General features: G+C 39.2%; 1 protein-coding gene across 1 annotated transcript; it reads right to left on the bottom strand.

The window, feature by feature from the left end:
- Positions 1-13702: 13702 nt before the first annotated feature.
- On the bottom strand, positions 13703-17931 carry LOC137080497 (C-type mannose receptor 2-like). Its single transcript, XM_067447576.1, has 4 exons — positions 17817-17931; positions 17359-17724; positions 14267-14608; positions 13703-14104 (listed from the first exon to the last, which is right to left on the bottom strand). The coding sequence occupies exons 1-4, from the start codon at positions 17851-17853 to the stop codon at positions 13737-13739; spliced, it is 1113 nt and encodes a 370-aa protein (XP_067303677.1). The 5' UTR covers positions 17854-17931; the 3' UTR covers positions 13703-13736.
- Between the last annotated feature and the right edge of the window lie 9644 nt (positions 17932-27575).

Genomic DNA, 27575 nt, shown 5'->3' with positions numbered 1-27575 from the left:
GAATTAACATGTCATTATTTCCTATGAATACTTGATTGAGATTCTTGTGTTTACTGTGTGCAGACAGTCCGTCTGTTTGTTTATGAGATATGAATATGTTTCCATGTAAACACATCCTCATCACTCATTTGTTTGTCACGCCACATTTAGACATCCAGGATGGAAAATATTTAAATCTCTGACGTGAAACAGAAGAAAACTTTACAATGATGCAATCCAATCTTGTTCACATGAAATACGTCTGATCCTGAGTCAAAAAGGCAACTTTTTAATCCCTTTAATAATCCATTTTAAAACCTGATGTTTTTTTCAGACATGCCTTCTAAACAAATAAAACATGGACTTCATTCAATGAGTCTAAGAGTCAAAAGCTGAGGAGGGATAACAATAAAAGAGGGTTAAGCGTATCTTTTCTAAAACATGTTCAAAGTTTACACGTGTGTGGAATTTATGGTTGAATGAATACCACTTTATTAGTGTCTGAATAAATGTTGGTTATCTCCTAATATTGAACATATGATTTCTCTTTAGATTTTCTTTTATATTAATACTATATCAATTAAATCCATAATCCAATTTTGTGAATTAAATACCAGAAATTAAATTCAAAGCATAAAAAAGAATTGTATTAATCTCTTAGTGAAAATTCTTGTTTTGTTTCCTGTATTGCAAAGCCTGTTTGTTTATGAGATATGAATATATTTGCATGTAAACACATCCTCATCACTCATTTGTTTGTCACGCCACATTTAGACATTCAGGATGGACAATATTTACATCTCTGAAGTGAAACAGAAGGAGAAACAGTGTGTTATTTTTCTAGTCATATTATATGTAACTTCAGTCAGTCTTATTAATCTGTTAGTTTTACTGTAACAACAGAAAAGTTATACCATAACTGTGTCCCAGTTCAGAGCTTCATCCTCTAAGTCTTTGAAGACTGAAGTGAACGTTCTGGTCTAAGGTGGATTCACTGTTTACGTCACCAGCCGTTCCCGCCCACTGCTCCTGTCGCCTAGCAACTGTGTGACAGATTCCACCATCAGGACACAGCAGAGACGGTTCTGACAGACTTTTAAAGTTGCCCTGCCACACAACACCGTTTTTACTTGTATTTTTGTTTTTAAATATTATAGGTCCATATGTATGTTATGTTGTGAATGTGAAAATGAAAATGAACTGCTACCTCCTCTGTCAGTATACAATATAATACAGCTTTGATACTGTTGTTACATTTTTGGTCTGGTTGTAGTTCAGTGTGTAGATTTTGCTCTTCTCTGTCTCCACAGTTACCCATCAAGTGATGAAAAGCTCATTTTAGCAATGCGCATCATCACCACGTTTCCATCCTTAAGGGTTCAGGTTGATGGAAAAGGAGGTGGATTTGTAAGTAACATCTAATTATTCCTATAAATTACCTGAATAGGCCACTTGTTTTTTTATTTTATTTTTTAAACTGAATAAATATTGGAACTGAATAAACATTTTACAATTAGGTTCATTAGTTGGATACTTTACATAATGGTCAATACTTCAGCAATTATTAATATTTGTTAACATTAAGTAAATGCACTGTGAACTAACATGAACAAACAATGAACAGCTGTATTTTTATTAGCTAACATTAACAAAGATTAATAAATACTGTAACAAATGTATTGCTCATTGTTGGTTCATGTTAGTTAATAGAATAACTAATGTTAACAAATAAAAACTTATAGTAAAGTTTTAACAAAACATTTTTGATTTTGAGAGGAACAGAAACTATTATTCACTGGATGGTCATATACCTTTTCACCGCTAGATGGGGGAAAATATCACACAGTGGAGCTTTAATGTTTTGATACTAATAAATAACTTGACTGACTTTACATGTTTCCATCCAAAAGCAATTATCTGTCTTGTTTTTGTTTTTTGTTTTTTTGTGGAGAACTGTACCCTTGAGAAAACCTGTACCCTTTGACATCCATAATGTTGTGTGTAACCCTTACATTTACACTTGTGTTAGTTGCATGCAAATTTCTTATGTTGTATTACAACATCTGAGTTGATGATGAGGGTTTAAAGTTGTTGAAAAAATGTTTCCTGCATACTGAGCTTTTTACACTGTTAAAGACTTGGATTCCCATCCTAAACATAGACAAAGTTTCAAAAACTAATGTTGGACGTTTGATGGAGTATTTCTGTGTCAAAAATCCTCCTTCCGGTTTCTCACAAGTTTCGGAGAGTTTTTTTCGAGTATGGGTCGGCTTGACGTTAATAGAGTGGAAGGTCCTAGTATGGGCTGTACGGGCTCTTCTCCCGGTAGGGTGCACGCGCGAGAGAGGAAATGCACGGCTGTAAACAGTCTCTCAGCTGCAGATCCAGTCGTCCGTGAACACTTATGTCGGTTAGTCCGCGCCGCGCTTCACTTCATTCCTCCACTTTGACATTAAGGCGACTTCAACGCTTCAGCACAGCATTCCGGGAAGGCAGCGCTGCGTTTGAACTGATTTGAACACAGAAATGACGGGAAGCTTCACAACATCACTTCAGTCGCATCGCAAAGTGGATCTCCACACTCCAAGAAGTGTGTTTTTGACGGAGCCGTCCCAGCGATAAAGGTTCGGTCCAGAAAGCAGCCGGTAAGTAAAACTGCTTCAAATGTCTGTGCTGTGCTTATCGTCGCGTGAGTAAACATCAGTAAACGACACGATCGCGTGCTTCGTCATTCGTCATGCGCTATCGGACTTCATTGCTGTTCTATGTAACTTATAACGTTACACTAGTCTGACGTGCAAAATCGTTCTGCTTGCTACTAAGGTTTGGTCGCATACAATAGTCCATAAACCGAATCATGTCATGTTGACAGGCCTCTAAATACAGTACTTACCACAGAGACGGACGTCCTGCTGTTGCTGTTTCTATTTCAGCCTCCGAATTAGATTCTGGATCATATCTATTAGCTGAGATAGCTGAGATGGGTTTCTCCACGCTTGAGGACGTCACCGCTTTGCATATGTCATTTTTTAGCTCCGCCCACACGATACGCCTCCAGGCGCTCGGTTTTTTCCGGAAAGTCTCGGTACAGCCCATATTTCTTTTACAAATATAATAAAACGAAAGACTTTTCGGAGATATGAAGGATGCAATACTACTCTATAGATACTCAAGATTGACATGAGATTGACTGAAGAAACTGAGTGTTTCACCCCCCCCCCCTTAAACATTTAAACCAGAGTGAAGCATTAGCTACATGTTTCTATATGTGCTTATTTTTTATTTCTTGTCAATAAATTACCCTTAACTGCACATTGTCACAGTATTATTTTGTCACATTATAAAGGCAACATTTAATTTAATTTAAAATAACCAGCACTGCATAAAACAAGTAAAATGCATTAAAAAGAGTCAATAGATTTACTTCATTATATTAACTACATCCAATTTGTAAGTAAAAATTACTCAATAAAATTTAACAGGCCAAGTTATATGTACTTGTGCACTTTGTAAATTTTACTCAGCTTAGTTAAGTAAAGTTACTTAATTTCCTTAGGTGTTAAATTTACTTTACTTTAAAAATGTTTTTGCAAAAACTTAGTAAATTCTACTTATTGTTTTTTTCAGTGTAGCTTTCATGTAAGAAAAGCTAGCTAAGAAACTAGCTTTCCTGTAGCTCAACCAGTAGAGCATGGCGCTAGCAACACCAAGGTCATGGGTTCGATTCCCAGGGAAAGCAAGAACTGACAATGATGTAAAAAAAAAAAAGAAAATTTGTGAACCCTGAATCCAATGTAAGTCGCTTTGGATAAAAGCGTCTGCCAAATGCATAAATGTAAATGTAGTTAATAACATTAGGTAGGTATGGGAAGGTCTAAACATGAGAGAATGTGTACGTGTTCTTAGAATGAACACAAAACGACAAACTTTGATGTTGATGGAAAGTAACTCCATAAGAAACTGAGAATGATTCTTGCAGATCTCGTTGCCTCCAATGAAATAAGTCGTTCGGGCACACTTTCTGTTTGTTGCTTCTCCTTTGGCTGTCCGGTCCCACATTCTGTTTGTCTTCTGTTTTATCTACTTGTTCAGATTGTATGATGTAGTAGCTGATTTGCAATATTTAATCTGCAATTATTTGCGTGAGACAGTGATATGTCACTCAGCGCGGCATCGCATGTCAGGCCCGTAGAGAGAGCTTTATTCAGGTCATTCAAATTCAGATTTTGGCTGCGTTTGAAACCATAGATATTAGACTACCTAAGAAGTTCAAGTAAATAGACTACACTAGAAATCTGCGGTCATTGAAAATGATACTAAATTCACTTTAAATAAAGACTTTTATTTAAAACAATACTCAAAGCCTGACCCCACTCATCTTATGTATAACTTTATAATAATAATAATGTATCTTACTCATACTCATTATTTTTAATGCACTTCAAATAAGTATGTTGGAAATTCAAATGTATTATAAGCATTTCAAGTATATTTTTAATATATTTAATAGTACGACTGTTTCACCTGGGAAGCCATACCCCCTGTAAAGCTGCATGGTTGTATTGAAGGGGGGGAACACCCTTGCCTCTTCATCATATGCATCTTATCCTTTTGAATGATTTTTAATAACCTCATGAATTAAATAATGAGTTATTATCCTTCCAAAATAATGAATTATTGACAATCAATTTTATTTGATCATTAATACATTTAACTATTATTTAATATGATGTCTGCTGTATGGTGTCTAATTTGCTTTCCAGAGACGGTCTGACAAAGACAGTCTGACCCCTATCTATGGGCCCTGACATAGATAGCCTGACCTCTATCTCTGGGTCCTGACATAGATAGCCTGACCTCTATCTCTGGGTCCTGACCAACAGGGCCTTGGAGAGAAAGTTAGAACTTCTAAGAGGTGAATCCTGCCTGTTGTTAGTAACCCTAGGACAGGAAGGCGTGGGGGGATTTGAGTCTCCCAATTGTGATTTCTTCCCATCTATATAGTGTGATTTTTCCCATTGATAGAAGTACATTTTTGTCTTTATATTTCTTTATAGAATGAGGTAGATGACATTAGTCATACTTTTCTTTCTGGAGATTTGTTTGTCATGTGGTGTTGATATCTTGTTCTGTTGATAAGCTCACTGCTGCACTAACCTTGGAGGAGAGATGTGCCCTAGAGTCTTGTGTGTGTGTGTTACATGTTCTGTGCAAGTCTATGGAATGGATTGGACCGCTTTTCTCACACTCTAGACCTCTTGGCGTCTTTCTAGGACTCCCCTGAAGTCAACACTACCCCAATCTTGGGGTTGTCTGATGTATACATCCTGATTAACAACAACAACATCTCCTATCTTTTCTCGTGTGACACATTGTTTAGACTTTATGCCAATCAGTAATATTCCACGTGTTTGTAATGATGTAAATCATGCCCTTGAAATTGGTATAACTGGTGTGGTAATTTTGTGTAGAGTAGAGTCTGGCCTGACACCGCCCTGAGAGACTCTGAAGCTGACTCTACTGATGAAACTGCAAACTATTCTTCAGTAAAATTCTCTCCGATGATTGAACATCCTGACTCCTGGTCTTCATTTCGCATATCTGGTCTATGGGTCAAAACTGTAACACCTAACAGTATAGTAATGACTGATACAACAGGAAAAATAGTGCCTCTACTGCGTGCTAGAATCTCCAGAAAACAAGCCGATTTCAACCTCAAAATGTACTTTAAAATACACCAATACTGCTTTCTCAAACACAGAGAGGCTTCTTCGTGATCTCAACTAACAGATTCTGCAAAAAAAAAAAAAAAAAAAAAAAAACGCTTCTCTCTTATTTTGCTCGAAAGTAGTGCTGCCAACTTGTGTCCCTGGTTTCCGTAACGGATCACGTATATTACAAATGTTTATTTCTTTTAATTTTGATGATTATAATTAACTGGAATTAGTTAAATCAATAAACTTTTTGATGATATTCTAATTATATGAACAGCACCTATGTTGTATTGTAAGTAAATTAGATTTAAATCGCCCTGCATGAATTATTGTCATAGTCACGCATAAATTATTATATTTTTGTAACTTTACACATTATAATCCATGAAGATTACACAAAACTGAAACTTCATTCCAAAATAACGTGCTGTCAATATTTTTTGAGACCCATATATAATTTAAATATAAATATAATTTAAAAGATATCGTGATGACAGTTCAAACTCCTGGATCCTTGGAAGTAACCTCCCGTTCTCAGCGAGGTTTCCCTCCTAGCGCAGAGCTCCTGAGGGCTTCAATCGAGCCATTGTTTATCACATTAAAGCTACACTGTGTGATATTTTTCCCCATCTAGCGGTGTAAAGGTATATGACCATCCTGTAAATAGTTTCTGTTCCTCTCAATTCTGATTTAGTTTTAACTCCTACGGTGGCCGATTTAGTCCAAGATTAACACGGCAATCCCCCTCTTCACATTCAACACGGTGCCATCGAGTGTTAAAACGTGAAAGGCGAAGCTTGAATTTACGGGTATGTCCCTCTTTGGCTAATGTACTTTCAAGATGGAGGGAGCAACATGGCGACCGGCATTCGAACCCCTCACCCGTATGTATTTTCAATGGTATATTATTAACTTACGAGAATACTTTATTACTTGAAAGAAGTAAATATACATTAATGAGCACATATATTTTTGAAAGAACTAAGTGTTTTTAACTAAGAATAAACTAAAAAAGTTACACAGTGTAGCTTTAAGTCGGAGTTCATGTAATGTGTACAGGAGATTTACTCGTGTCTGTCTATAATGAAGATGGTGACAATAGCGCCTAACAGTGTTCACTATATTACATTACAACATAAACACGTCACACATGAGAAGGTCTGCATTAACCAAAGTTCTGAGAAGTGTGTGTGTGTGTTTATGTGTGTGTGTGTGTGTGTGTGTGTGTGTGTGTGTGTGTGTGTGTTTATGTGTGTGTGTGTGTGTGTGTGTGTGTGTGTGTGTGTGTGTGTGTGTGTGTGTTTTATAAATGTCAGGACACAAGAATGCTGCCTGTAAATGAGTTTATTTGAGCTTGTGCTCCTCTGAAATAGTTCAACAACATGTACAGGTAGCAAAATATTTTATACTCAACTTTAAGAACCATATTACAAAATTGTATTTTTTTTTTTCTTTCATTAATTTATTTGTAAGCGGGCAATGCAATTTCATAAAAACACATAAACAAACATAAGTAAAAATCCAGAATTAGCCAAGAGGCTACTTTTTCATCTGTATATTCCCATTGCCAAGATGTTAAAAGAGCAATAAAATATGACACAAATATACATAGTTAATAACAACGCAAAACAAATCCAAAAAACATTACTTGCAAATGACAAATACACGAAGCACAGCTAAAACAACCAATAAAGGCACAAGACATACAGCCTATAAAAACAAATACACAACCAGTTTTTACTGATATATGTATCAATCTGCCATTTTTTTTAAATGTTTATTAAAAGCCTTTTAAGTAGTTACCTGTCTAATTTCATCTGATAATCTGTTCAACTCACTAGCGCCCCTCAAAGACCAGGCTGACTGGCTTTGTCTATGAACAAACTGTTCAGACAATGCCATGGAGTGTGAAAATATATTTGCTGCCTCTGTAGACATTTCACCTCTGATTGATCTAAAAGTTGCAAGATGTAGCTTGATTGTTTTTTTGTTTTGTTTTTTACTCACTTTCTCAACATGAGCTTGAAATGAGAGATTGGAATCAATCGGTAATCCAAGATATTACTGTGTGGCCATCTGAAATTTTTTAACTGCAACATTTATTTCAGTGTCCTGAGAGACCCTACTGATTTTACAAACAAAACCAGTAGGGTGAGTAGATGCAACAGTGTTATCTCTAGTGAATTGAGACACATATACAATCACGTAATGATATTAATATTATAAACACACAGGATTGAGTAGAAGAAAGTATCCACACCACCAGAATGACAAGATCCCATGAAATCAACTGACGTGGTTTGTGCTTTACTTTTTGCCAATATGCTTTACTCCACATTCTTGAAGCATGATCTTCTACTTTCTAGTTGACTGTAAGTACATTTGAAGAGTTTGTGTCAGAAATATTGAGTTGTGTTTCTGGAAGTGAATGACTCTACATTTGAAAGGTAAATAAAGCCACATATTAAAACTCATTTTGATTTCATGGGGTCTTACAGTGCACATTAGTATTTAAAAAATGTATATTAAAAAGTCTCCTATGATACTCTTCAGGTACAGAAATTATCATCGTACTTTGATATAGACTTGGTCTGCATTACTGGGAGCGCCCACAAAAATGTCATATCGGTTTATGCCGTGGGGGAAAGCAAACTATTCGAATGAAAGCACCTTGAACAAGCTCTAGATCTTTACTCTTTGTAATGATTATGAATGATTTCTGCTTGGTGCAATGCTGAGAAGTTGCAGTGTGGCGTTCTGCACCTCTAATAAGTTAAATCTGAAGGCCGAATAAACAGACAGAGCTGTTCTTCAGTTCTGACAGTCTGTGAAAATACTTCCATTACAATTTAACATTTACATTAAATGATACTGGGATTACTGAATAGAGACTTCATTTGTCTGGCTATCCCCAGACCAAGCTGAACCTTTTAAGATTGAACATTGGTCAGTGGAGTCTGCTCTGTGTCTTCTACTGCACAAGAGGTGTGATCAACAGGCATAGTTCAAATGACTCTGAACGCAATTGGATAATCCTTCAACCAATCAGACCAACGATCCGTCGCTTCTCTATCCATCATCGTGTTAAATCCGCCAATAGCACCAGGTGGATAAGTTTGTGATTGGTCCCCGCAGATTTGTAACGATAGCAGGAGAGAAAAATTTACATTAGCTGCTGGCCGAAATCAAATCGGTTTACCCAGTCGAATATTTCACTAATTGCCAATTAAGTCACACTTGTCACAGGACTCAAAGAGCATCTTATCTCTTTGAGATGTCACATGGCAACAGAAAGAATGAGGATACTGATGTTTAAACATTTAAAAAAAAAAAAAATAATAATATATATATATATATATATATATATATATATATATATATATATATATATATATATATATATATATATATATATATATATATATATATATTTATTTTGGGCCTCCCCGTCCCAAGCTGACATATACAGTCCCTTTAGACTGGTCGGCACTTGAATGACAATTTCTTGTCAAAATGCATTCTGCTTCCCCAAATATTACATGATATAATAGCCTACATAAATCACCCAGTCTACTGATGAAGACGGTGGCTGTAAAGTAGTGAACTAAAAAAAAAACCTGTAAATGAACATTTAATATTAGACTCTCTCTGGGCATTTTATGTTTCTGTTCTAGCCCAAACAAACATATACATAAATAAATGCTCTTTGCATTGCACACAGCATATTCAGAAAATATCCTTTTCATAGCAAAAGACAAGTTTTATTATAATTTTATATGTAATACTCTAAATTCATTAAATTCAGGAACACTAAATAAATGTCTTAATTGAAAATCTGGGTAATTTATGATGTATAAGGTTTTATGATGTGTAATATTTGGGGGACCATCATGTATTTTTATGAGAATATGCTGTCTCTGGCCATTCTGTTTGGTTTTTTATCCAGTCACAGATACTGTATGGACAATCTGACCCAATACGGCTCAGGTTTTCTATGTACTGTATCTTGATCTGTGGAGCGGCAGAAGTGATTCTACATAAACCGTTCTGGGTTAACGTTCTGCTTTTCCAGTCAGGTGGAAAGGATTGTTTTCCTCCAAGCCACGCACTTATGACACGACACCGACCAAGTCAAAAAGCACATTATCTGATGAAAACAGTATAAGAAGTGTTTGCTAGTAAAAAAAATAAAATAATAATAATATATATATATATATATATATATATATATATATATATATATATATATATATATATATATATATAGTGAGGAAAATAAGTATTTGAACACCCTGCTATTTTGCAAGTTCTCCCACTTACCCACTTAGAAATCATGGAGGGGTCTGAAATTGTCATCGTAGGTGCATGTCCACTGTGAGACATAATCCAAAAAAAATCCAGAAATCACAACATATGATTTTTTTTAACTATTTATTTGTATGATACAGCTGTAAATAAGTATTTGAACACCTGTCTATCAGCTAGAATTCTGACCCTCAAAGACCTGTTAGTCTGCCTTTAAAATGTCCACCTCCACACCATTTATTATCCTAAATTAGATTCACATGTTTGAGGTCGTTAGCTGCATAAAGATACCTCTCCACCCCATACAATCAGTAAGAATCCAACTACTAACATGGCCAAGACCAAAGAGCTGTCCAAAGACACTAGAGACAAAATTGTACACCTCCACAAGGCTGGAAAGGGCTACTGGGAAATTGCCAAGCAGCTTGGTGAAAAAAGGTCCACTGTTGGAGCAATCATTGGAAAATGGAAGAAGCTAAACATGACTGACAATCTCCCTCGGACTGGGGCTCCATGCAAAATCTCACCTCATGGGGTCTCAATGATCCTAAGAAAGGTGAGAAATCAGCCCAGAACTACACGGGAGGAGCTGGTCAATGACCTGAAAGGAAGTGGGACCACCGTTTCGGCGTCATGGTTTGAAATTATGCTTGGCACTGAAGGTTCCCCTTCTTAAACCAGCACATGTCCAGGCCCGTCTTAAATTTACCAATGACCATTTGCATGATCCAGAGGAGTCATGGGAGAAAGTAATGTGGTCAGATGAGACCAAAATAGAACTTTTTGCTCATAATTCCACTAAACGTGTTTGGAGTATATGGGAGTATATGGGTGAGGAAGAAGACAACAGGGATCGGCTGGCTGGAACTCAAGGCTGTTTATTTACTCAATTAACTCAGGTATAGACGGTGTGCATTTCACACTGTATTTCTCAGTCTCTCTTTTAAAGTCTCTCCGGTTTGGTTTTAGCAGTTCCTCTCTGCTTCTCTCTCAGCCCGAGTCCCAGCACGTTGTGTGTTCCCAGCTTCTCTCTCCCCGCTGCTCATCTCCTGCGTGGCTTATAACCTATCTATCCATGCCAATTACTGAAACAAGAGACAGGTGTTCATTGTTTGCCCCTGATTCACTTACATGCTGCTCGTCCGACTCTCTCTCCCGGCACAGACCTCGCTAAACCACGCCCCCCTCGCCACAGAAGCATATCATGGTTTGGGCGTGGCCTAGCCAGTCTCCAGACCAAAACCCAACAGAGAATCTTTGGAGGGAGCTCAAACTCTGTTTCTCAGCGACAGGCCAGAAACCTGATCTAGAGAAGATCTGTGTGGAGGAGTGGGCTGAAATCCCTCATGCAGTGTGTGCAAACCTGGTGGAAAACTACAGGAAACGTTTGACCTCTGTAATTGCAAACAAAGGCTACTGTACCAAATATTAACATTGATTTTCTCAGGTGTTCAAATAATTATTTGCTGCTGTATCATACAAATAAATAGTGTAAAATATCATACATTGTGATTTCTGGATTTTTATTTTTATTTTATTTTTGTCAGTGGACATGCACCTACGATGACAATGTTCAAATACTTATTTTCCTCACTTTATCTCTCTCTCTCTCTCTCTCTCTCTCTCTCTCTCTCTCTCTCTCTCTCTATATATATATATATATATATATATATATATATTAGGGGTGTAACGATTAGTTTTTACAACGATTTGAATCGATTGAAATAAAATAGTCACACTGATTTAAATTTTTGGCTAGAAAGTCACTGAATCGTTTCGGATCATATCGTTCTAAATGAACCAATATCGTCCTTAAAGGGATCCCATGGCTTTGAGACTTGTATGGCTTAATATAACATAAACAATGTCTCTTACTGAAATATGTAGTAGAAAACCCATGAAAGATCGATTAAAAAAATCGATTTTATATTTGGACCATGGGCGGCACCATTTTGTTTGCGTTCTAGGTTGATGACGTAGAATGGTTGAACTCCTCAATCAGCTGGCGTTACCCATAGCTATTTTTACCACAACGCAACTCGAAAATTGTTTCAGAGTTAAACAAAACCAATGAATTGCTTTGTAATTGTACTTGAAACACACTCAAACATACATGTGCACACAAACTCACCTACACAAGTCACAAACAGATCGGCGGGCGGGCACACACACCTGACAGACTGCGCTGTCTCAATCGAGATGTTGGGCTGCTCAGTCTCCACGACAGGGGCTGAATCTGAAATCGACCCCTATACCCTGAAATAGGGCATTATTTGAAGGGACGGCCATTTGTAGTGTTGTCCGACACCATAGTGGACATGTTCGAGTGCAGTCATTCAGTCTCACGCGCCGCAATAACGAGTGTAAAGCCGATTTACACACAACAGCTGTCCGACTTCACGCACTCGTCTTCATTCACTCCTTCGAGTTGTATTAGTGAACAAAAGTAGCGAATGTTATTTGTGTCTTAAAAATGAAAGTTTAAAGATTAAAATTCACTGAGCTTGTGCTCAAACTTTAATGCACAAACCAATCCCATGCATCATCACCAAAACATCCTGCCTCTCTTCCTCACATTACCTTATCCCATCGTCCTACCTATATTTCTCTCTGCTGGTTACATTAGGCATTACAGTTAATCTACTGCATATCAACAGTCTATCTATGATATCAACACAGGGATTGAGGGTTATGTATGCGCGCACGCAGTGCGTGAGTGTGTGTTCGCGCTGATCTGTTGGGGGGGGGGGGGTGTTCGCGCCGATCTGTTGGGGTGTGTGTGTGTGTGTGTTCGCGCCGATCTGTTGGGGTGTGTGTGAGTCTGTGAGAGAGAGAGAGTTTGTGTGCACATGTATGTTTGGGTGCGTGAAGTCGGACAGCTGTTTGTAAATCGGCTGTACACTCGTTATTGCGGTGCAACGTGAGACTGAATGACTGCACTCGAACATGTCCACTATGATGTCGGACAACACTACAAATGTCCGTCCCTTCAAATAATGCCCTATTTCAGGGTATAGGGGGTCGATTTCAGATTCAGCCCCTGTCGTGGAGACTGAGCAGCCCAACATCTCGATTGAGACAACGCAGTCTGTCAGGTGTGTGTGCCCGGCCGCCAATCTGTTTGTGACTTGTGTAGGTGAGTTTGTGTGCACATGTATGTTTGAGTGTGTTTCAAGTACAATTACAAAGCAATTCATTGGTTTTGTTTAACTCTGAAACAATTTTCGAGTTGCGTTGTGGTAAAAATAGCTATGGGTAACGCCAGCTGATTGAGGAGTTCAACCATTCTACGTCATCAACCTAGAACGCAAACAAAATGGCGCCGCCCATGGTCCAAATATAAAATCGATTTTTTAAATAACGTAGATCTTTCATGGGTTTTCTACTACATAATTCAGTAAGAGACATCATTTATGTTATATTAAGCCATACAAGTCTCAACACCAGGGGATCCCTTTAAATCGTATCGACAACCTCAAATCGTGATACGAATCGAATCGTTGTTAAAACGAATCGTTACACCCCTAATATATATATATATATACACTGAGCATAATTTATCTAATTAAATTAAACAACAAATTACATAACCGATCACAAAGATGATGAACAGAAGAGGCGTTTTAAAAGGACCTCCCGCTGAACACCCAATTACAGTCAGTAATAACACACAAATATGATCAAAACAATCAAAAGCAGTCAGTAAAAAAAGAAGAAAGAACAGCACAAACATAACCTTCACTCATATCTGCTGCAGAGGAAGTTGAGTTTGTGAGTCTCAGGACGGCTGATCCAGCTCTGATCTCCTCCTCCAGACTGAACTGCTCCAGATCTCACTGTATTCTCACAGTCCTCCTCTCCTGTGCCGTTCCCTGGAGCCCATTTGTGATAACACACGGTCTCTCCACTCACCCAGAACCAGATGCCCACAGTGCAGGAGTGACGTAAACCCAACCACACCTCCGCAGTAGACGCCCCTTTAACCACATTCATCACACGACGCTGCATCTCCTCTGAATGAACCGAGACCAGATCCACATGATTCTGTCTGCAGTATCTCAGAGCTTCAGACCACGTCCGGTTCTCTTTGATCAGAATCAGTTTATCTGGACACAGAACAAACCACAAGCAAAAACTAGAGAGAGACTGATCAAAAACAACATTAAGAACAAACACTGTGGAGGAATCTGTCATGTCAGACATGTAGCGTGAACTTTAAGATATCTGGAGGTGATGGATGGATTGTGTGTTTGAGAGGATCTGCTCACCTTCATGACACACAAAAGGATATCGCCTGTTGCAAGGGTCATCTATCCATTGACTTCGAGTATTCGATATGAACATTGCACAGTTTTCAACTCCAGCATTATTAGGTTCACCAGTACTCCAGTATCTGAATGAGGAGTTCCTCTGATCTGACCACTGCCATGAGTCTCTGAACAGACCGATCCAGACTTCATTAGATATGTGACTATCATTGATGAACTTCTGAATCTGTTGATTCTCATTCTGGTTCCTCACACTGACCAGATCAGTGTGATTCTGTCTGCAGTAACTCTGAGCCTCTGTCCAGTTCATCGTCTGATTGACAAAGACGAGTCCTGTGCTCACTTTAAGAAAAACACACAGAAACCGATTCATGAGTCAGTTTGTTCATTATTCTTCATTATTACACTGATTTATGGTTTGGATGTGAATAACAGCAGCGGTGGAGCATCAGAAACACGTCATTCTTTCTACACCTGTTGATATATTAAATATGCATAATATCTTCATGATGATTTTGCTGATATAACATAAAGTAACACTTGAAGTAACAATCCATGATAATTTTAATGCATCATATTTCTCCATTATGTTTTGTTACATGTTTTTCTGTAATACTGGATTCAGACACACAGATCTGAATGAGAAAAACATCAAACAGGTGTTTCACTGCAGATTAATGTGATCATTAACTAGTCCTGAGAAATACATCAGTAAAATTTGAATCCAAAATGTTATATTTTAGAATAAAATATACAAATTAATATTGTACATAAATTAAAAGTAACTGTTTGTCATCTTTCTAGTTTGATTGTTTGTTTGTTTGTTTGTTTCATTGTAATGGACAATGTGTCTGTGTGCGTTCACTTAAAGCTGCAGTCTGGAACATTTTATGATTAAAAAAATGATCCTTAATTTAGCCTGACTCACAACGGTAAGCTTGTAATAACGCATTATAATTTGAATGGTACTAGTTGTTACAACTACAAGCTGGACTCTTTCTTTATGTGTCCAGACGTGACGTAATGAGGCAAAGACATCATTGAATTTCCTGTGGACACCACATCAGGAGCGAACCACATGTTCTCAGAGCAGCTGGAATAATTAAACTTATATACAGGTCCTTCTAAAAAAATTAGCATATTGTGATAAAGTTCATTATTTTCCATTATGTAATGATAAAAATTAAACTTTCATATATTTTAGATTCATTGCACACCAACTGAAATATTTCAGGTCTTTTCTTGTTTTAATACTGATGATTTTGGCATACAGCTCATGAAAACCCCAAATTCATATCTAAAAAAATTAGCATATCATGAAAAGGTTCTCTAAACGAGCTATTAGCCTAATCATCTGAATCAACTAATTAACTCTAAACACCTGCAAAAGATTCCTGAGGCTTTTAAAAACTCCCAGCCTGGTTCATTACTCAAAACCGCAATCATGGGTAAGACTGCCGACCTGACTGCTGTCCAGAAGGCCATCATTGACACCCTCAAGCGAGAGGGGAAGACACAGAAAGACATTTCTGAACGAATAGGCTGTTCCCAGAGTGCTGTATCAAGGCACCTCAGTGGGAAGTCTGTGGGAAGGAAAAAGTGTGGCAAAAAACGCTGCACAACGAGAAGATCCTGAGGAAGATTGTGGAGAAGGACCGATTCCAGACCTTGGGGGACCTGCGGAAGCAGTGGACTGAGTCTGGAGTAGAAACATCCAGAGCCACCGTGCACAGGCGTGTGCAGGAAATGGGCTACAGGGGCCGCATTCCCCAGGTCAAGACACTTTTGGGCTACAGAGAAGCAGCACTGGACTGTTGCTCAACGGTCCAAAGTACTTTTTTCGGATGAAAGCAAATTTTGCATGTCATTCGGAAATCAAGGTGCCAGAGTCTGGAGGAAGACTGGGGAGAAGGAAATGCCCAAATGCCTGAAGTCCAGTGTCAAGAACCCACAGTCAGTGATGGTCTGGGGTGCCATGTCAGCTGCTGGTGTTGGTCCACTGTGTTTTATCAAGGGCAGGGTCAATGCAGCTCGCTATCAGGAGATTTTGGAGCACTTCATGGTTCCATCTGCTGAAAAGCTTTATGGAGATGAAGATTTGGTTTTTTAGCACGACCTGGCACCTGCTCACAGTGCCAAAACCACTGGTAAATGGTTTACTGATCATGGTATTACTGTTCTCAATTGGCCTGCCAACTCTCCTGAGCTGAACCCCATAGAGAATCTGTGGGATATTTTGAAGAGAAAGTTGAGAGACGCAAGACCCAACACTCTGGATGAGCTTAAGGCCGCTATCGAAGCATCCTGGGCCTCCAGAACACCTCAGCAGTGCCACAGGCTGATCGCCTCCATGCCACGCCGCATTGAAGCAGTCATTTCTGCAAAAGGATTCCCCACCAAGTGTTGAGTGCAGAACTGAACATAATTATTTGAAGGTTGACTTTTTTTGTATTAAAAACACTTTTCTTTTATTGGTCGGATGAAATATGCTAATTTTTTGAGACAGGAATTTGGGGTTTTCATGAGCTATATGCCAAAATCATCAGTATTAAAACAATAAAAGACCTGAAATATTTCAGTTGGTGTGCAATGAATCAAAAATATTTGAACGTTTAATTTGTATCATTACATTACGGAAAATAATGAACTTTATCACAATATGCAAATTTTTTGAGAAGGGCCTGTATTTGATGGCGGATCTTAATCCAGAAATGCCCAAATAACACCATCAGTGACAACTGAAGATTCATCGATAGTCAAAAGCAAGAGAATAGACATTACAGAAATTGAAATACAGGTAACACTAACACTAAATGCATGTAGTCACGCAATGCTGATGCTGTTAACATTAACAATTTGAGAACAAGTTCTCTGGGTTCGGGCCAAATTCCAAACTCGAAGCTCTCCCCCAGAACAGCACGCCAAATATGCATTTAAATTTAATCTCTATAAATGATCTGTAGCCTAAGTGTGAACTCGTGAAATCATCAGTCTCATCTATATTTATGACCACATTAAAAAGTAGAAGTATTGCATCAAAATTTATATTTTTATAAATTAATGTTATTATCATTGTTTGGAGCTGCACTTACTGTTGTTAGATGAACTGCAGATGAAAGTCAGGCTGTTAGTACATCCTCCATCTTCCCATTGTCCATTTCTCATAAAACCACACTCGTCTGTGCCATTAGGTTGTCCAGATCTCCAGTTCTGATAGAGCGCAGGATCACCTGAAGACCACTGCCATTTATTAACACTCGTCCTCTGCAGCCCAATCCAGATATACGGACCACCTCCACCAGTCACACACTTGTTCAGCTCCTTCATGTCGTTCATGTTGTCAACGGTGGCCAGATCTGTGTAATTCGCTCTGCAGTAACTCTGAGCTTCAGTCCAGGTCTTCAACACGTTTATAAAGTGATACTGACGCTGAACACATTCAGATACGGAGCAGAGAGCTGTGAAAGAGAGGGTTTGATTTAATGCTTTTCTTAACAGGGTCAAACCTGATGAAACTATAAACCAGAAATAAAACTACAAACACACTCACCAATGAGAAGAAGAACCAAATATAGAGTTTGCTCCATTTCTGAGGAAGAAACACATTGAAAAACTCAGAAATCAAACATTCACTGATTCATTTAGGAGTAAAATATGACAGTTTCAGTTTCTTAACAGCAGCATTAATGAAACACATAATCATTCAGACAATATGAACATCTCAAAGTCTAATTGTGTGTAAAGAATGAACATGTGAGTTGTTCTTACTTTAGAGGTTGTGTTTCTGTCCTGAGTCTGATGTTTCTGTCTGCAGCTTTAAACTACGTGATTATTATATCTGCTCTCATCCCTCATTCAGCGCATCACATCATTTGGTTATTTCTCTAAAAAGCCCCATGTCATATTTCACTTTCCCTATATTTATGTATTTGTCCAACTCTTTCCCTTTATTTGCATATTGACGTCTGTTCAGTGATGGGCTTCTGCTGACACTGTAAAAAAATAATAATAATCTAAAATACAGCCTCAGAAGCCTCATAATATATATATATATATATATATATATATATATATATATATATATATATATATATATATATATATATACATACATACATACAGGTCCTTCTCAAAAAAATAGCATGTTGTGATAAAGTTCATTATTTTCCATAATGTAATGATAAAAATTAAACTTTCATATATTTTAGATTCATTGCACACCAACTGAAATATTTCAGGTCTTTTATTGTTTTAATACTGATGATTTTGGCATACAGCTCATGAAAACTCAAAATTCCTGTCTCAAAAAATTAGCATATTTCATCCAACCAATAAATGAAAAGTGTTTTTAATACAAAAAAAGTCAACCTTCAAATAATTATGTTCAGTTATGCACTCAATACTTGGTGGGGAATCCTTTTGCAGAAATGACTGCTTCAGTGCGGCGTGGCATGCTTCGATAGCGGCCTTAAGCTCATAATATAAATAAGCTCATTTCCATAAAGCTTTTCAGCAGATGGAAGCATGAAGTGCTCCAAAATCTCCTGATAGCTAGCTGCATTGACCCTGCCCTTGATAAAACACAGTGGACCAACACCAGCAGCTGACATGGCACCCCAGACCATCACTGACTGTGGGTACTTGACACTGGACTTCAGGCATTTTGGCATTTCCTTCTCCCCAGTCTTCCTCCAGACTCTGGCACCTTGATTTCCGAATGACAAGCAAAATTTGCTTTCATCCAAAAAAAGTACTTTGGACCACTGAGCAACAGTCCAGTGCTGCTTCTCTGTAGCCCAAAAGTGTCTTGACCTGGTGAATGCGGCACCTGTAGCCCATTTCCTGCTCACGCCTGTGCACGGTGGCTCTGGATGTTTCTACTCCAGACTCAGTCCACTGCTTCCGCAGGTCCCCCAAGGTCTGGAATCGGTCCTTCTCCACAATCTTCCTCAGGGTCCGCTCACCTCTTCTCGTTGTGCAGCGTTTTTTGCCACACTTTTTCCTTCGCACAGACTTCCCACTGAGGTGCCTTGATACAGCACTCTGGGAACAGCCTATTCGTTCAGAAATGTCTTTCTGTGTCTTCCCCTCTCGCTTGAGGGTGTCAATGATGGCCTTCTGGACAGCAGTCAGGTCGGCAGTCTTACCCATGATTGCGGTTTTGAGTAATGAACCAGGCTGGGAGTTTTTAAAAGCCTCAGGAATCTTTTGCAGGTGTTTAGAGTTAATTAGTTGATTCAGATGATTAGGCTAATAGCTCGTTTAGAGAACCTTTACATGATATGCTAATTTTTTGAGATATGAATTTGGGGTTTTCATGAGCTGTATGCCAAAATCATCAGTATTAAAACAATAAAAGACCTGAAATATTTCAGTTGGTGTGCAATGAATCTAAAATATATGAAAGTTTAATTTTTATCATTACATAATGGAAAATAATGAACTTTATCACAATATGCTAATTTTTGTAGAAGGACCTGTAAAATAGCGCTTTTCAAGGCACTCAAAGCACTTTACATTGAAGGGGGGAATCTCCTCAACCACCACCAATGTGCAGCACCACCTGGATGATGTGACGGCAGCCATATTGTACCAGAACACTCACCACACACCAGCTGATTGGTGGAGAGGAGACCGAGTGATGAAACCAATGGGCAAACAGGCCAATGGGCCAATTTGCCGGAGTTACACCCTACTCATTTTTCCGAAGGACATCCTGGGATTTTTAATGACCACAGAGAGTCAGGACCTTCGTTTAATATCTCATCTGAAGGACTGGGTTCATTTCATTTATAATGTTAGTAATAGTTAATAAACTTTCATTATCCACTGAAATAATAACATAATCTACTTCAGAATAAATCTCTCTTTATTTCCTCTGAATACTTGAATGTGATTGGCTGGAATGCAGACATTAAAACATTGTTTATTTTAATTTAGAATTAATCTCTGTGTAAATTCTTATATAGTTTTGTTTACTGTGTGCAGACTGTCTGTTTCTTTGTTTATGAGATATGAATATGCTTGCATGCAAACACATCCTCATCACTCATTTGTTTATGTCCGCACCACATTTAGACGTTCAGGATGGACAATATTTACATCTCTGAAGTGAAACAGGAGAAACAGCGTGTTATTGTTTTACCAGCTTGTCAGGTTTTTCCAAACTTTTCAGGAGGCATTCATAAAGTAAACAAAATATTGGTTTATTCAAGGAGGAAAAAACATAACTTATACAAGGGTCACATCAAATTAAATAAATAACTAAATGCCAGGGAAAAGCAAAGTGAGCTCTGGGTCTCTGATGTTCTATGACCGGGATCCCTCACCGGAACTCACCATCGAAACCAAACTCATTTTTAAGAAATTAGACCAAACCATTGCATTACCCAGGGGTCTTACAAATGTCTCATCTCATGGTTCATATTTTGGAAAAAAATATTCACACAAATAAACTCCAGAAACATGAAAACTCACATGCACCATAAAGTAATAATACAAATAAATATACATGTGGCAAGGGGGGCGTGGTTTAGCGAGGTCTGCAGCGGGAGAGAGAGCCGCGGGACGAGCGGTAAGTGAATTCAGAATTCAATAATTTATTGCCATGTCAACAAGTTGATAGGAATTTGTCTTGGTACAACTCTCAGACGTAAAAAGATATAAAGGACAGACATCATGAGTATAAAAACAGACAATGTTCCCCAACAATACCCAGCAAACAATATGACCTTAGAACAAAACCCCGCAGACATTAAAGAGACAATACCCCGGGACAAGAAAAATAAAGTGCACAGTGCATACAGTTGATAGTGCAGCTAGCTGTCAGTGCAAATTCAGATGTCTAATAGCCAGAGGATAAGTACTGTCTCTGAAGCGTGAAGTAGAAGTCTTAATGCTTCTATATCTTCTTCCTGATGGGAGGAGATTAAAGAGGTGGTGAGCAGGGTGAGAGTCGTCCGCTATGATTTTTTTTGCCTTTCTAATTATTCTGGTGGAGAAAAGTGAAGAAAGTGATGGAAGGCTACAGCCTATAATTTTTGATGCTCTGCGTACTACTCTTTCCAACCTAGTTTTGTCCTGAGCGGTTGTGTGACCGAACCAGACAAGCATGGAAAAAGTGAGCACGCTTTCAATAGTTGACCTATAAAAGTGGGTCATGGCAATTTGGCTGACTTTAAATTTTTTGAGCTGCTGCAGAAAGTGAAGTCGCTGGTGAGCTTTACTGATCTTAATATTAGCGTTGAGCTCCCATGATAAGGATTCCTGTATTGTGGTCCCAAGGAACTGGAAGGAAGTGACCCTCTCCACCTCCACCCCATTAATGGAGAGCGAAGGGAGGGGACTAGGGGTCCTTCTAAAATCCACTACCAGTTCCTTGGTTTTTGAGGTGTTAAGTATCAAGTCAAAGCTTTCGCACCATTTCACCAGCCCCTGCACTTCTCGGCGGTAGTCAGACTCATCTCCATTAGTAATAAGACCAACTACAGAGGTATCGTCAGCAAACTTAAACAACAAAACTGAACTAGTGTGTGATTGACAGAATTGTGTGTATAAAGAGTACAAAAGTGGGGAAAGAACGCAGCCCTGAGGGGCGCCAGTGTTCAAAAACTTTGACTGTGAGACGTAATCACCCATTTTAACCACCTGCTTCCTATCGCATAGAAAGTTGAAAATCCATTTGCAGAGTGATGTACTAACACCTAGCTCCTGTAGAGTGTTAATCAGCTTCACAGGAACGATGGTGTTGAACGCAGAGCTAAAGTCCACAAAGAGTAACCGAACATATGTAGATTTTAACTCCAGATGTTGAAGAATGGAATGCAAACAGAGTGAGACTGCATCATCAACACTCCTATTAGCTCTATAAGCAAATTGGTGGGGGTCAAGCGAAACACTGGACAGGTGTTTACATATCACACGCTCGAACACTTTCATAATGACAGAAGTTAAGGCCACTGGCCTATAATCATTAAGACATGAGATTCTATTTTTCTTTGGAACTGGAATGATCACAGCAGATTTAAAACAAGCAGGCACAATACCAAGTTGGAGAGACCAGTTAAAGATAAAAGTGAGGACAGATGTTAATTGATCAGCACAGTGTCTTAAAGTGGCAGACATTACGCCGTCAGGCCCCGCCGCCTTCCTGATGTTCTGCTGACGGAGCAAGATTCTTACATCATGTTCAGAGATGGTAGGTGGATGGTCACCCTGCTCTCTGTAACAGGGAGGGGGAAGGTGACAACCACTGTCAAAACGACAGTAGAAGTCATTAAGCCTCCCAGGAAGAGATGGGTCACTAACTGGAGCATGGTGTTTGATCTTATAGTCAGTAATGTCCTGCAGCCCATGCCAGACACCTTTGATGTCATTTGCATGTAATTTATTTTCAAGCTTAGCTTTATAGGAAGCCTTGGATTTCAACACAGCTCGCTGAAATTCATATTTCAGTAATTTGTATTGCACCATATCACCACTCTTAAAAGCAGCCTGTTTTTTCTTACATAGCACTCTCACTTCATTATTGAACCAGGGCTTACTGTTATTAAAAACATGAACAGCTCTTATAGGAATACAAACACTCTCACAGAATTGAATATAGGATGTGACTGTATCAGTGAAGGTGTTAATATCCTGACCATCAGACCAGAAGTTACTCCATACCGTGGAGTCTAAGCAGTCCTGTAGTGTGTCTATGGCTTGTGGGGACCATTTCCTAAAAAGCTTGACCGTTGGTTTCGCCACTTTAAGTTTCTGTCGATATTTTGGTATAAGGAAAATAGTGTTGTGGTCGGACTCACCCAAGGGGGCCCTGGCCACCGCATGATATGCCTCAGGAATAGTGGAATAGCATTGATCCAGTGTTTTATCCTTCCTGGTAGCGATCTGGATTTGGGGTTTGTATCTGGGGAGTGCCTTCCTCAAGGAGACATGGTTGAAATCTCCCAGCACAAACATGGCAGCGTCGGGATTATTGTTTTCTACCTCCGTGATATTATACACAAGTTGCTGCAAAGCTGCCGAAGCAGAGGCGTCCGGGGGAATATATATAATCATCAGGACAACAGAAGAAAACTCTCGAGGCAAGTAGAAGGGCTTACACATCACAGTGAGAGACTCCAACTCCGGAGAGCAGGATTGTGACAAGATTTTGCAGTCTGAACACCAGTTGCTATTGATGTAACAGCCAACCCCACCTCCACGTAGTTTTTGTGAGCACGCAGTGCGGTCTGCACGGTGTAGAGAAAATCCGCCTAGTTGCAACATGGAGTCCGGGAAACTTTCAGCCAGCCAGGTCTCAGACAGGCAGATAGCGGCGGCGTCCCTGAAGTCTCTCTGTGTACGAATGATCATTGAAAGTTCATCCATTTTATTAGCCAGGGAGCGGACATTGGAAAGAATCAGGCTTGGTAGAGCTGGGCGGTAGATGCGACGCCTAAGCCGGACAAGAGCGCCACCCCTCACACCCCGCTTCCGAGTCTTCCAGCATTGTTTAAGCCGCTCCTTGTGTTGTTGGCAATCCGGCGGTAAATCAAGCAGGAAAACGGGCATGCTGTCCCGAATATGAATTAATGCAGATCTGTCATACTGAACAATACTAAGGCTGGGTTCTGGGAATATGCAGGACAACACCAAACAAACAAACAAAACAGAGAGTAGCACCGAGTCGCCATTGAGCGGCGCCATCTTGGATATTAATGGAGTGGGTTGGACGCAGATTAATAACACCTGTATCTTGTTCCAGTAATGGGCGTGGAGAGAGGATAAAACGCCAGTGGAACCAGAAGCCAGGGAGAGAGAGAGACCGGACGGTTGATGCCACACACACCCAGAGACTGAGTTACCGGAAGCCGGAAGTGCCGACCCGGAAGTGATCGTTGTGTTATGAGTTTGAGAGAATCCACACTATTGAGTGTGTTTTGAGTATTGAGTTACTAAATAAAGAGAAGCATCAACCGTCCAGCCGACCCCAGTGTCCTCTTCCTTCCTTACATTCACGAACTTATTACAATACACAAAATATTATACACACAAATATATCCATCATCAGATCACCCACCCCAACAAATGATCCAAACACATGTTAAGCCAAGCCCTACATTTCCCATAATTCCCCAAAATAATAATAAAGGTTTCTGGAAATACACATCCGTTTAGTCCGATCTTCGCTCCATGCTCCAGTCATGGGCCTTCGGCTGAACCGTGGGTAAGAAAACAACTCAAACAAAATTAAATTAATATATTAAACTCACACCTTTGTCTAGTGGAATTCATTCATTCTCTAGCGTGCACTCTAGTAATGAATTGGCGCTATCTCCTTTTTTGGATCTTGAATGCGCACACCCCTAGTACAACCGTTTGGTTAGGATTTTAACAAAACAATACATAAGAATGTTTTTGTTTTATTCAATCTTACAAAAGCAACACAATGAGAATGTAATACCAAATATACCACACATAAATACAAAATATGAAAATAAAGAGGGGAAAAAAGTCAAACAATAACAATTCTAAAATATAGCTGCGAGCAGCCATTAACAGGACCAAGCGCAAAGAAAGCAATAAGACATACCAACATAGCTCGGCGTGTCAAACCAACTTAAACAGCAATCAAAGGCATTTTAAAATGATTTTAGACAAAATAGCTGAAAAATCAGGATTTAATGCTTTATCACTTTTGACCAATAGGTGGCGCAGTTACGAAATCGATGTGGTTTGGTCAGAGTGATGTGACAATGACACTAGCAAAATTTGGTGTCATAATTGCAAAGCATTGCAGAGATACAGCCTCAAGAGCCATTTTGGCATCATGGCTCAACTTTGTTGCTGCAGCATATGAAAACGGTTTTATCTGTTGACAAAAAACCAATAACTTTTTTTTTCATGGTCTGAATATTTTATGATTTGGATGAAAATCCGATGAATGGTCTAGGAGCAGTTCGAAAAAGTAGGTTTTTAAAGGAAATCAAGACGGCGAACAGAAAGTTTGGCCAAATATGGCAAAATTGGTATCTGAGTTATTGGCATGACCCAAGGAATCTATTGTACCAAATTTATGATTATAGTCAAATTTAATGATAAGTTATTAGCATTTTTGGAAAATTCATTATAACTTTTGTCCACAAGGTGGCGCTGCCCTGAAACATTTTGAGTACCTTTAGGTCTTGGTGCAGAATACGCATACCAAGTTTCGCAATGATACGGCAATGCGTTCGTAAAATATAGCACGTTTTGACTAAATTCAAAATGGCCGACTCACAAAATGGTTGATATGGGAAAATTGCCTATGCTTTGGCTCGGCATGATGTCACGCCTTCACAGTCATATTTCATTATATTTAATTCCATTCAGTCTTATTAATCTGTTAGTTGTACTGCAACAACAGGAAAGTTATATGAGTATGAGCAATGTACTATCAACCTTGTTTTATTCTAGAAAAGGTCCAGCACGGTTTTAAACAGAAAAGTTGAATACGTTTTGGACATTTGATGTTGCTCGCTGCGACCTCCTTCTTCCACCTCAGAAACATTGCCAAACTTCGTCCCATACTAACACTGGCAGATGCGGAGAAGCTTGTCCACGCCTTTATCTCCTCCAGGCTGAACTACTGCAATGCGCTCCTTATCGGCATCCATGACAAAAACCTCCAGAAGCTGCAATGTATTCAGAACAGCGCTGCTAGGATCCTCATGAGGGTGCGCAAATACGACCACATCACCCTCATTCTCAATGTCCCCCTCGTTATGTCTATCATCAGTGTGTGGATTTAGTTCCTCAGTGTCACTCTGTAGACCCTTCTGTATACCCGTCTCCTTTTAAGTCTATGTATACCAGTGTGTGTGAGTATTCTATGAAAGAGTTGTATATTAAAGTCCTGTTCCAAGTTCTTCTTCATCTTCGTGAGTTATCACCACCACTGGTGCATGACAGATTTACGAACCAAAAAAGGTTAACAAAGAAGTGAAGCAACGTTTAGTGATTGTAGGATTTTTTTTCCGTTTTCCGTTTTCGTGTTCAGTGTTTTGTTTTCCGTTTTTCACCCCTGCGTGCACAATGACCCTTCCCGCGGTCAAACTCATGTGCCTTGAGCAGGGAGAAAGCTCCCTCTAGTGAGACATTTAGAACGATATTTGGATCTTGCCATCAGACCACCTTCCCGGACTACTGCCTGTGCTCGTTTCTGTTTGTGGGTCTCAACGCCGGCACACAAACACAGTTGTTCGGGGAGGGTACTCAAGGGCGCTTTTCATCGTATATAATGGACTTTCATCGTATAAATTGGATTTTTTTGGGACTTTCTGCATGTTTTCCTGTGTTGTTTCCACGCCCTCCTCCGGAGGCCCCGCCCTCCCTCTTCATATGTTCCCGTGATTGCGCGAGAATGAGCCTATTCGGAGCAGGCGTATTGTCACATATGTTTGTTGCCACCGGCATCCCATTAGTTTCATCCTGTCCAGCTGTGTTTGATTAATTATCATCTGTGTCACCTGTCCCCCTGGTTATGTCTATCATCAGTGTGTGTGTTTAGTTCCTCAGTGTCACTCTGTCTTTGTCCGTTGATGTCTGTAGACCCTTCTGTATACCCGGCTCCTTATAAGTCTATGTATACCAGTGTGTAAGTATTCTATGAAAGAGTTATATATATCACAGTGGTGTTCAAAGTTCTTCTTCAACTTTGTGAGTTGTTATCTCCACTGGTGCATGATAATTATTATTAAGACATTTAAGGTCTACCCTAATGATAAATCCTGGACTTCTACGGAATAAAAATCCTTCTTAATAAAAAGAGGAAAGCCTTTAAAAAGCAAGATATGGCAGCTCAAAGGCACACACAGAAACAGAATAAAAGGCAAATACAAATAGATTAGCATGTATATAAACAAAAAATTGAGGCATCTCTGTCATGTGGCAATTCCGGATATGCCTAGCAGGGTATTAAAAATATGACAAATGTCCCCCATGAGGGAAAAAGCGTACAGCCTCCTGTGTTAAAAAGATATGAGGAGCTAGAGATGGCCAATCAGCGCAACTCATATTTCTGTCGTTTTGACAAAGGAGACAGTGATGTTGTCCCAGTGAGGACACCTAGCCTGGATGCCAGCCGAATTTAGCCCCGCCCACAACATTTTTAGGTCTGGCAATTCGGTCTGGCATTGCTCCATAGAGGAGTAATTATCTCCGAACAGAAACTGTTCGGACCAATGAAATCATCAGGGGCGGGCTTTAGACGATGACGGACAGATGATCAACAGTAACGTAATCATCACGTCATCAAAGGCTTGGATTATATTTACTCGAATCCTAA

The sequence above is a fragment of the Pseudorasbora parva genome, chromosome 1, assembly GCF_024679245.1.
Source record: "Pseudorasbora parva isolate DD20220531a chromosome 1, ASM2467924v1, whole genome shotgun sequence".
Classification (NCBI taxonomy): domain Eukaryota; kingdom Metazoa; phylum Chordata; class Actinopteri; order Cypriniformes; family Gobionidae; genus Pseudorasbora; species Pseudorasbora parva.
This window is presented reverse-complemented; position numbering and strand designations above follow the sequence as displayed.